Genomic DNA, 12,057 nt, shown 5'->3' with positions numbered 1-12,057 from the left:
GGAATTTTAGCTGCGTTTTCCTTCCCCGGCTGTGCAGTGTCCCCCGATGCTTCTGCTCTGCTCTGGCACCAGCGAGCTGGCACTCACTCTCTGACCTGCAAGAGGCCAGTCTTTTCTTAACATTTCAGACCACCACACTGTCCTGTTGACCTCGGCTTTCCCGTGGGCTCACGGAAAACCAAGATTTTGCAGTTAGTTCAGCTTTGTCTTATTCTTGGATGTGAGGTCTTTCTATATCCTGGGCACCGCGATCCCTCCATGAGTGCTGAGCGGGGAATTGAACCGTGGGCTTGGTGGCTGGTGGAGGGAGGGACCGAGGTCTGGCGCAGCCAGGGCCCAGAGCAGATGGGAAGGGAGCAGGACCTGGAGGGCACACTTGAGAGCCTTGGGTAAATTTGATGCTTTTTTATTTCTACCTAACAAGGTAAGCTTTTCAAGAAGAGAATGATGAGAGGCGTAGTGATCTTTTAACAGGATCATGCTCTGTTCCCATGTGCTCTGGGCAGAAGACTTTTGTCTTTCCTTCTTCACCTTGAGCCAAAGGATCTTTTCAGTTGCCGTGCCTTATTTCTGAAACAAGCAACCTTCCTTTGCAGAAAGTTGGATGTCACCACCAGGGGGCCAGTCCCCTCCTTCGAGGCCACTGGGATTCTTGTCCTCCCCTGGCTCGCCCAGTCACATCACTGCCTTTTCCATAACGCTTCAAATTTCCTGTTGTCTACTGTAGACGTGATCAACCACTGGGTTGGGCATGTGAGGCAGTGCCCAAAGCAACCTCATCCACTTCTTCAGCCCCCTTGCCCCTGTGCGGCCCAAGTGTCGCCATGCTCGTTGTTTTCTCTCGGTCTGCCAGGGTTTTCATAGTGCCAGGCCTTGCACACTCCATTTCCCAGGCAGAGAAGGCCTTTCTCAAGGCCTGTCCTTCCAGACCTAGTCCAGATGCCCCCTGACCCAAAGGCTCCGTGCTTTCCTAAGGCAGAGTCCGCCCCGTGTGTCTCCTGCTCCAGGGAACGGCTTGCCTGTTTCAGTTACATGACTGTCTCCCCTAGAAAGTGACTTCCTGGAAGACAGGTCATTTGGCAAGTATATAGCTGGTCAAAAGAAAGATAGAGTGGGAAACCTTAAAAATGGTGGTCCTATAGCAGACCAAGAGAGATTTAGCCTCCAAATGAATGAATAATCCATATGGGAAGGGATGTTTCCGCCCCCACAAACACACACACACACACAGGATAAATGGGCTTGAAACATAGTGGTGTCTCATGGGGGAGGGGCTTTCTAGGTGAGTCCTTGCCTGGATCTCACACGCTGAGTAACCGAAAAAGCAGCCAGAGAAAGCTTTCATTAGCTATTTGTCTAGGGATTCCTGGGAAAGCCTCGCCCGTGGAATGAGACGATCCAGTCCACTTTTCCACCTATGCCTTACAGAATTCTCTAGCAGAAAATGAGAAATAGCCCAGTTCTTTTTCTTTGTAATGCCACTATTAGCCTCCGAAAACATTCATCACACTTCCCTGTTCTTGGCGCCGTAATTGCCTGTGAATCAGGAATGGCAGCTAAGGGTGTCTTTCTGTCTCCTCTCCCTCCCGTGCCTCCTCCCGCCCGCTTCGCTGTCTGCCGCGCCCTCCTGGGAGCAGTGCCTACCGCGCCTCCCCAGAATGTGCAGACGGACGCCGTGAACTCCACAACCATCCATTTCCTGTGGAGCCCTCCGCCTCAGCAGTTCATCAACGGCATCAACCAGGGGTACAAGGTACGCGGACCTAGTTCAGAGCCCTGGGTGGCTGTCCCGCTACATCATGGTCTTGTGACCAACGACGAGGCTGCCCACTTCTCATTTCATCAAAACCCACTGCGCCGAGTCCCAGTGTATGTCAGCCTTGGTCGGGGCTGGGGACTGGGGTTAGCGTTTGTCCAAGGTCCTATCAGCTCTACTCACTCAGGATCTCAAATTCTTCGTTTTCAAGTGGTCAGTTCATATATAACAGAGCAACGCCTTTTGAGAAAAGCCATTCATTTTAAAATCACCAGTGGAAAAACCTATCGCAGTTGATTGGAATCCACATTTGCGCAAACCACTTCTTCCTGGAAAAGAGTCCTCTGAGAAGAACAAAGGGCACTAGACGCAAGTGAATGACATTTCTATGAAGGGTATTTATTCCTTCCCCCTCTGGGTGTAAGGGAAAGTTCTGTGTACAGGGCCGAGATCAGTGAGTCTAGGGCACCTTCCTGGTCTGACGTAGAGACACAGACAGAACCCCGCCCTCCAACCTCCTTCTGTGCTTAGCTACCAACATATGTTACCTTCACAGATGTATTTGGACATTACTTCCAAAAGTAGAGATCGTGTTGCCGATTCGATCAGCTTCTGGTTGGACACGGGGTCCCGTCTTAATTTTACCTCTAACATACTCACAGATGTTCTGCAGTAGCAGATACATTCAGAGAAGGTCTTCATGGAGAAGGGAATCTATCTAGTTTGCTCGAATTCCTGGTAATTTCAGATTCAGAGAGTGTTATTTCCTGAGACACATAGTTCGCTTTTTTTCCCCATTTGGATTCAATTCACAAAAACACTTTTTGGTTTTCACTAGGAAAGCAGGTGTAGCCAGAAATTTGCCCTGCCTTTTCTTCTTTTCTTTTTTTTTCCTTTTTTTTTTTTTTTTTAAGATTGCCCGGAGGAATCGAGTCAGAAGCTTTTTTGAAAGAAAATCATATTGATCAGATCCACCAAGATGATTCTGCCTCCTTGACTTTCCTGTCGAGTCTTATTGGCAAGACCAGAGTGCTCATGCAGTGGCTTGGGGTCGGTTTGATCCGTATAAACACGCTTTGTGTCCTGCGGCATGTCAACCGTCAGACCTAATTAGTCCCGGAAGTGTTTGGCATCAAAAGGATTAGAAGTCACACTCATACACAATGTTGTCCACGTGTGAAACCAATGTCCTTTAGGAAATGTAGATGTACTGTGCTTTTTTAAAATTGTAATCAGCCTCCTACAATTCTTTTCAGAAAACCAGTGTGACATAAATCACAAATAATTAAGATTCATTCCCATCGAATCAGGGGGCTTCTTTTTGGGCCAGAGTAGATGCCTATGCCTATCTGGAAAAAATATCTGTGTTCATGGTTTGTTGTCCTGATTAAATTGAATAAAGATGGTATTTTCTTTATCGCCCAGTGTTTGAAAACACATATGTTTGCATCATCTTTAAGCGAAGAGTAAGTGAAGGTTTCAGGAAGGTCAGTCATTCCAACATGAGTTAGAGTAGATATTTTATTTATATGGACATGTATAAAATATATACAAATATATAATCTCAATAATCTAGGAGATATCTCTTAAAGTCAGTATGTTTAAATGGGATTATAAAATGTAGGACTTACGGAGTTTCTTGACCATGACTTTGCTTTCTTTGAAGTTATATTAATCACAAAGTAAAATTCTGATGTAGACTTGAGAATGAAGACATGCAGTTAACAAGGATCTCTTTCCCAACCTGTCCCGTCCCAGCTTCTAGCATGGCCGGCTGAGGTCCCGGAGGCCATCACCGTAATCACCATTGCACCAGATTTCCATGGAGTCCACCACGGGTATATCACGAACTTGAAGAAGTTTACTGCTTACTTCACGTCAGTCCTGTGTTTCACCACGCCGGGCGACGGGCCTCCAAGCACACCCCAGCTCATACGGACTCATGAAGACAGTGAGTACTCCTCTGCCGTGTGTCTCATCAACAGCCAAAGTCAGCCGTCAAGGAGGCCTGGACCTCGGTCTCATCCAGCGCTGGGCCCACGGAAGGTCATTAGGGACCTCCACGTCCTCAGTATTCGAGGTCTATGCACCCTAGGGAGATGAGCCAGTGGAGAATAATGGTAATGAGTGGAGGAAGGTGGTCCCGGCAACGGGAAGCCTGGCGAGCAGAAAGAGCTCAGAGGGAAAGAGAAATATTCCCGTCTCAGCCATGTGGTCAGCTTTTCATCTTGCTGGACTTCTCTTCCCCCAGATTTCAACTCCTAATCCCCTCACCTATTTCTAGAATGCCCTGTCAGGCCTCCCAGCCTGCGCCCTCCCTGGCCCTCCCCAGAGTACCTCCCCCTCAGCCCCCGCTTAACTTCGTGTTGTCTCCATCTGGTCAGTTCAGACCAGCTTCTGCTCTGCCCTCAGGCCAGATCACACTGCAGTAGGCATTATATGGCAAATTCTCTGAGGAAATGACCACAAAGGTGCACAGACACATGGATACGGGGAGGGTCTCTGCAGGTATTTGCAATTAGAAAAAAAAAAAAGAAAAGAAAAACGTTCAGCTATCCCAGAGGGTTGTAACTGGCAAAATTATGGAATGACAATATACTGAATATTTTGTCATTGTTAAAAAAAAGGTTTCAAGAGAAAGAGTCATGATCTAATGGTAAGTGAAAAAATAATACACAAAACTGTACTAGATCCAAATTTTACAAAAACACAACTTGTATAAAACTCCATGGGATGAGAAAAGACCTTAAACAAAATATGTCATAATTTGACAGTTATTATCTCCATGGGGCGTTATTTTACACTTTTATTTGGATTTTGCCGCATATTCTCATTTCTACAGTGAGTGTGTCCTCTCTTTATCAGGACAGTTGAAACTAGTAGACATTTAAGAGGATGTCACCCAGGGCTGCCACTGGTCTGTCTCCAGCCCGGAGTATGGCCGGCCCCTGTTCCCACCAGTGACCCCGCCGGGCAGTGTGGCGGTGGGGCCCTGCTCCCTGTGGCCTCAGCCTCTGCTGCACTCAGAGACAGTGTTTATAGAGGTCAAGGCCATCCAGGTTGAGCTTCCTCCCTCCCAGCTCCAGTCTCAGGATCCCTCTGTTCACACCCCCATTCTTCTCTCGGAGGATGGAGTGTCTGACCATTTCTCAGATATCCCTCCTCCCTCCCTGTCTGCCTTGGCCCTCTGAGTGCCTGGTGAGCCCGTTTCCTTCCCTTATAAACTATGACTTGGCCCCCTGACCTGTCACACCCTCCATAACCCAGCTCTCCACCCCACGACTGTGACCGCCTTGCCCATTCAATTCTGTAGGTGCCTCAGCTGTGTGGAGTGATAGGACTGTGGGATTTGTCTTTTCAGTGTGTGGACAGATAGGGTGGATCGGTTTGCAAATGTTGAGCCAGGCTTCCACACTGGGAGTAAATCTCACTTGGTCACAGTTTGTAATTATTTTTTATGTTATTGGATTCGGTTTGCTAAAACTTTGTGGGTAAATTTTTTGCATCCAAGTCGATGAGAGCTACTGGTCTGCAGTTTTATTTTCCAGTACTTACTGCCTGTCTGGTTTTGGTGTAGAGAAATGGCCTCATAAAATAAATTTGGATGTGTTCCCTCCTCTTCCACTTTCTAGAAGCAATTGCGTAATTTGGCATCAACCTTTCTTAAATGTTTGGTAGCATTTTCCGGTAAACTCCTCTGGGCCTGGAAACTTCTTTTGGGGGAGGATTTTAATTATAAATTCAATTTCTCCCATGGTTACAGTACTATTCAGTTGTCTATTTAATCTTGGTTTGGTTTCAGTGTCTGTGATTTTCACGTGTGTGGGTGTCACGCTGTTGGCAGTATTCACTTCTTCTTCCATGGCTGCAGGACATGTCATCGGGTTCCTGGTCCATTTCTGACACTGGCAATCCCTTTTTCTATTTCTGTCATTCTTCCTAGAGATGTATCAATTTTCTTGATTTTATCTTGAGGAACCAACTTCTTATTTCATTGAGTTTTCTCTGTTGTTTTCCTATTTTTTGTTTCATTGATTTCTGCTGCTAATATTTTCTTCCTTCTGTTTGCTTTGGGTTTATTTTTTGGTCTTCTTTTTTTTTTTAATTTCTTGAGGTGGGTACTTAAGGTATCAATTTAAACTCATTTTTATTATAAGCAGTGCTATAAATTTTCCTCTACATGCTGCTTTAGCTGCATGTCATATACTTTAATATATTGTGTTCATATTTTGCTATGTTGTGTTTCATTTTCACTCAGTTCTATGTATTTTTATTCCTTTTGAGACTTCCTCTTTGGCCCATGAATTATGTAGAAGGGTCCTATTTAGTTTCCTTGTGTTTGGAGGTTTTCCTGTTGCCTTTCTGCTACTGATTTCTAGCTTGATTCCATTATGATCAGAGAGCACACTTTGTACAATTTCAATTCCTTTAAATTCACAGAAGTTTGCTTTATGACACAGCACATGGTCAGTCTTGGTAAATATTTCATTGTGAGTGCTTAAAAAGAATAATGTGAATTTTTCTGTGGAACCTGCTTTTCAGCTGTGAAATTTATGCAGCACCCTCCATCCCCCACCACCAGAGTTTATGATTCAAGGAAAATGTTGATCACGTTTAGTTTTTTCATTTCAAAAAAGGATAGGGGCGCCTGGGTGGCTCAGTCGGTTAAGCCTCCGGCTTCGGCTCAGGTCAGATCTCATGTTCGTGGGTTCGAGCCCCGCATCAGGCTCTGTGCTAACAGCTCAGAGCCTGGAGCCTGCGTCAGGTTCTGTGTCTCCTTCTCTCTCTGCCCCTCCCCCTCTCATGCTCTGTCTCTCTCTGTATCAAAAATAAATAAAACATTAAAAAAAAAAAGAATTATACAAAAAAAAAGGATATATGCCTGTCTCATCAAATCTTGTTCCTACTGTAATTATATCACCATAAAATGCTGACTAACTGGTTCATTCACCAATCCATCCAACACAGAAGCAAGTCTGCACACTTAACATTGACTTGTCTGTGGAATGCCCACCATGTGTGAGGTAGCTAGCGGGGTGGTGAAAGGGCTGCAGAGATAAGTAAGCACAGCCTCTGCCTTTAGAGCCTGCGCCCTAATTGAACATGAGGGACGTGGCTGAGGCCTGTGCCACTGAGGGGGGAGGTCGGAGAAGGGGCTGTAGCCACCCAGCAAAGAGGGACAGAAAATAGCTGGGGTGTTGGGTAAGTCTTGAGGAGGAGGTGACAATTTGATGACTGAGCTATGCATGCAGAGAACAGCTGAGGACCCTCCAGGGAGGAGAAACAGAACCCATGGCAGCAAGGAGAGTGGGCGAGTGGGACGGGGTACGAGGTGCTGCGTGTGGCTGTGGTGCAGCACGTGGGAGTGGGGGAGGGAATGAGCCAGGGAAACCGGCTGGGAGCTGACCCAGAAGAGTCTCAGCCACTAAGTTCAGGCACTTGGACAAAGACATTCTGGGTATTGGGGAACCACAGGAGGTGCTCCATTAAGGGTCCTATTTGAACAGATCTGTGGTTCCAGAAGCTCTGTTTGGGGGTTTGGTGCTGGGTAGACTGGAGGTACCAGTGAAAGATGCTGGGAACAGGGCACAAAATTCCGAGAGCCCACCTCCAGGCTGAGGAGACAGCATTAAGGGGAAATGGACCCTGAAGACGTCACAGGGCATTTGGGGACTCATTCATTAGTAGAGGGGTGGAAGGAATCATCTAGGATGACTCAACATGCTGAGGTTACGTGACTGTGTTGATGAAGAAGCCAGCAATGAAGATGTGGGAAAGAGTCTAGAGTGAGGACACAGAACTGGACCGGGACCCACCAGGTGTGTGGTGCCTCTGGCGTGGCATCTGGGCCATGCAGCCAACGGCCAGCAGTGGGGAGTCTGAAGTGGACTGAGGAGGCCTGGCAATTTGCGACTGTGACCTGACTTTTCGAGAAAGAGTTAGAGAAGGGAACTGAATATGTCGTTTAAGCATAGACGGAAACATCTGAAATCTGCTCTGCCCCAGGTGTCTGAGCTGTGAGATCCCCAGCAGTTAGGCCACCTCAACACCTGAAGCACTCTTCCAGGGATCAGCTCTCCATTATGTGCCTGTTTGCCGCCATTTCATCTATCAGAGGAAGAGGCAAGGCAGTGTCTCCACTCAGCCGGCAGCCAGGTCCAGCTGGGTAGCGGACTTCCCTTCTCAAAGGGTATTTATTAAAAATACAAAGTGGCCGGGGCGCCTGGGTGGCTCAGTCAGCTAAGCACCTGACTTCGGCTCAGCTCATGATCTCACAGTTTTGTGAGTTCACACCCCGCGTCGGGCTCTGTGCTGACAGCTCAGAGCCTGGAGCTGCTTTGGATTCTGTGTCTCCCTCTTTCTCTGCCCTTCCCCTGCTCATACTCTGTCTCTCTCAAAAATAAATTTAAAAACATTTTTTAAAAATTTAAAAAGACACACACAGAGTGGCAGAAGATGACTCCTTCCAATAGGAAAAAACTGGCTGAATTCTTTACTAAAAAAGAAGGAAGGAAGGAAGGGAGGGAGGAAGAAGGAAGGGAGGGAGGAAGAAGGAAGGAAGAGCATTGTTGCTGGTCAAACAAGTGGACAGAAACAGTAGGGAAACATCCCATTAAGCTCTGTGGCCAGGAAATAGAACACAAAATGTATTTAGACCTACCATTAGTAGGTAAAAAGAAAAATTGGACATTTCTTTCTTGGGAATTGAGAAAACTGGAAGTGATATCATCTTTTGAGAGTTTTCTAATGGAGTCACAGATTTAGGGGTAGGGGTAGTCGAGGAGCGGCGGACACAGGACCGATAGCTTGGCCCCATGGGGACTGCAGGACCAGCCTCCCTTGCCCTCTGGCTGACAGCACCTCCCTCCACTTCTGCAGGGCTCCCCTGCAATCGGGTCTTTGGGGTGAGGGGGGCAGCGCAGCAAAGAGGAAACAGAATATAAATTTTAAGCCCAGACGTTGCCAGCTGGTTCCGGCAGAGCTGGAGGACAGCATATTTGGGCAGGAATCCAAGACGCAGAAACACCGAGAATATAAAAGGAGCAAAAAGCTTTCTTTGCTGCTCTATCGATTGAAAAAAAAGAACAAGTCAGTTCAAAAATCCATCAGAATGTCTTTCTGGAAACACCGAACGGGAGGAGGATGAGTGGGTTTCGACAGCCGTTCTATTTTGCCGTCTTCCCCGCTCAGAGAGTGGCATTTGTCAGTGTTTGAGCTGATCCATGCAGAGTCTTTTGAAAGTTCCACCCAGATAAGTGTATTTGCCGAGGCCGTTGCCATTTTTTTTTTTCCAAATTACAAGTTGTGTTAGGAAGTGTGTGCTGGGTATTGAATTTGTGCACGCGAGGCCGGCCGGAGCCGGAGCAGGGTGCGAGGCCGGCCGTAGATGGAGCAGGGGTGAGGGCTCTCCGCGGGTATGCTCCTCTGCTCTCCGCCCGGACAGCCATCGCCGATCAGCCATGACGTCACGCTCTCCCGTTTTACACTTGAAATATTACACTGTGTTGATACTAGAAAGATCTCAGTGCAGCGCGTTCGGGGTCTGGCTGGAGGAGTCGTGGGGTGGAGAGCTCAGCAGGAACTGGCTTCCTCCCCCAGGGATGGGGGCCTGTGCTGAGTGACAGGGGTCCCCCGCTGCTCCCCTCTCTCCTCCTGTTCCTCCCGGCCTTGAACGCCGCAGCCACTGCACAGAGGGCAAGGGGTCCAGGCAGGAGGCTGCTCAGGGGTGCCTGGCCCTGAGGGTCCATGAGCTTGGATTGTCCACCTCACGATGGGTCTCTGGGACATTCTGTCTGGGTGCGTCAGGAGAGTAGGACAACTGGGAGCTAAGAACAGCGGCCAGGGACTGCTAGCCGCTCTCATTTCCCTCAGCTTGATTCTCACCTCGCGTAGGGAGTTATTTTTAGGGTCCCCAATGTGCAGAGGTGCAAACGAAGGCTTGGAGAGGGTAAGGAATCGCTGTGGAGACAGGGCTTGAACCCAGCCAACTTGTCATTAAGCCACCATTCCACCTCTCTGCCCTCCAATGCCAGAACGGCTGCCCAGAGGAGGGCCACCACACAGGCTGGAAGCCGGGCACCAGGTGCCACTGGCCTGGTGGTGCTCATTAGATCAGATCGAGGGGAAGTGCAGATCAGATTGAAGTGCAGAATTCTCCCCCTGCCTCTTGCTTGGGTTCTCGGCTTGGCTGGGGTGAAGCTGAGTAAAATAATGTACATGCCCAGAGCCCGGACGCCTTCCACCTCAAACTCCCTCCCCCCAGCGGGGTGTGTGCGGCTCTGGCCTGCGGGCTGTCTTTCCTGGGTCAGAACTTTCCATGCAAATCTGACCCAAAGAGAAGGGGCTCTTGTGCTAACACTCGACTGTTTTTAATTGCCAGGACCTGGAGCTGTGGGCCATCTGAGCTTCACAGAGATTCTGGACACTTCCCTCAAGGTCAGCTGGCAGGCACCTCTGGAGAAAAATGGCATTATTACAGGTCAGTGTCCCTGTCTTGGGAAAAAGGAAATGCAATCTGTGTCCCAGCAAGGGAGGTGGCCTGGCCTTACCCAGCACAGCCCGCAGGGTGGATGCGCACCGGCACATCTTCTGGAAGCGGCTGTGTCTACCTGGCCATCAGTAGAGGGCCCGGGGCTCAGTCACCATGCCCGAGCATGCGCCCCCGGACCCCGCCTCCATTGGGGCATTTCCCTGAGTGCCACAACTTTCAGTTCAGAGGCCAGGCCTGCTTGCATGGTCTTAACAAACCTCTAGAGCCTTTGATCAGGGGGCATCAGCGTTTTGTGGTGCATCCCCTCACACACACTGTCCCCTGCAATTCTCGAGGTGATGCAGCAAAGTACGTGCTGATATGTGACGGATTCTCAGAGGATGCTGAGCCCAGAGGGGCGCTCCTTCAGCAGGCGTGCGCCAGACGCCTACTGTGTGCAGACACGTCGCTAAAACCCTGGGATCGGGCAATGGCCAGGATGCCGGGGCCTCCCAGGGAGGCCCGGGTGTCCTGGCACAGGCGCCTCGCCCCTCGTGCTCCACACAGTGCCCTCTCGGGACCCCAGGTGAGGACAGCCAGCCTGCCCTGCCCTCAGAGGGCCCCTCTCCTGCTCCCGGTGTCTCTGGGGAGCAGCTCACCTTTTGAAGAGCTTTGATTTTTGTCATATAGAAAAGGTTTCACCTTTTAGGTTCAAGCTTAATTTAAATCTTGGCTTGAACAAAAATAAAATCTAGGTTTGGTAATAGCCGTGCAGGCTTTGGCCTCAGGTAAGAGTGGAAAGGACCATGTTCCACTGTTTCAGCGGCTCTGGGGGCTTCAGTTCACCTCTCAGACCGTTTGTTTCTTCGTCTGGACGTCGGTGCAGCCCTCGTGGGTCCGCAGGGAGGAGGCCCTGGGCAGCCGTGTCAGCGCTCTTCCAGAGCCGAGGCCGCCACTGGCCCTTCTGTTTAGTGAGCACTTCGTGGAAGGTCAAGCCAGCTGGTCCTGTTCCCGCAGTGTGGCCACTGCTCTGGGCCGCAGCCCACAGTGTCTCCTGTTCCCTCCGGGACCCCTGCCTCAGCCCTCGAAGCCTAGACCCCAGGGCCTTGGGGAGACCCAGCTCCTGAGCGCGTGCATCCTGCCCATGAGTCCGCGGCAAGCCTGGGCCGCGTCGCCCTCCGTGGATGATTCCATAGCCTGGCCACCCACCGGAGCCTCTGGAGGCTGCCCTGTGCCCAATGGTCGGAAGCCCACTCACGCCAGCCATGCACCGGAGAGACCAGGAGTGACGTCTGTCCCCACTGCCCGGCCTCGGGCCGTGTCCTGGACAGGCAGGCACCTCAGCATTGCAGGGCCCTGTTCAGCTTCGAACAAGCACCCAGAGCACCTCTGAGACCCGGGTGTGGACATCCCAGGGTCATGTGGCCAGCACCGGGGGATGGGTGTCTGTGTTCCGGCCTCTACCTCCTCCCCATGCCGGCCCAAACCGTGTTCCTAACCCTAACCCGGGGGGCTCCCGTCTTCCTGGGGGTCACAGCCTCCCACCAAGTTTCTCCACACACCCAGCAGCTCTCTTTACTTGGGGCAAAAAATGTACTTATATGCGAACAACTCAACAGCTGAATTTAAAATTAACCAAAAGAAAAAAACGTCTGTAGTTCCGTCTTCAGCCAAATAGGACATGTGCTCCTAATGTTCCTGACAGGATCTGGCTCTGCCCACCGTCTCGAACATGGGATCAGAGCAGACCCACCTTGATTTCATCTCACACGCTGGTCCCCATGTTGGAGCTGCTTCTGTATCGCAGACGCTGCCAGAAACCCAGCTCTGC

At 49.9% G+C, this 12,057-nt stretch overlaps 1 protein-coding gene across 1 annotated transcript in view; it reads left to right on the top strand.

Moving 5' to 3' along the window:
* Positions 1 to 12,057, top strand: part of SDK1 (sidekick cell adhesion molecule 1) — a 561,603-nt gene that overhangs the window by 418,305 nt on the left and 131,241 nt on the right. The window contains exons 19-21 of the mRNA XM_029945757.1: positions 1,638 to 1,753; positions 3,515 to 3,707; positions 10,137 to 10,235. Coding sequence (XP_029801617.1) covers positions 1,638 to 1,753; positions 3,515 to 3,707; positions 10,137 to 10,235 — 408 coding nt within the window. The remainder of the gene's footprint in view (positions 1 to 1,637; positions 1,754 to 3,514; positions 3,708 to 10,136; positions 10,236 to 12,057) is intronic.

The sequence above is a fragment of the Suricata suricatta genome, chromosome 8 (assembly GCF_006229205.1).
Source record: "Suricata suricatta isolate VVHF042 chromosome 8, meerkat_22Aug2017_6uvM2_HiC, whole genome shotgun sequence".
NCBI lineage: Eukaryota > Metazoa > Chordata > Mammalia > Carnivora > Herpestidae > Suricata > Suricata suricatta.
This window is presented reverse-complemented; position numbering and strand designations above follow the sequence as displayed.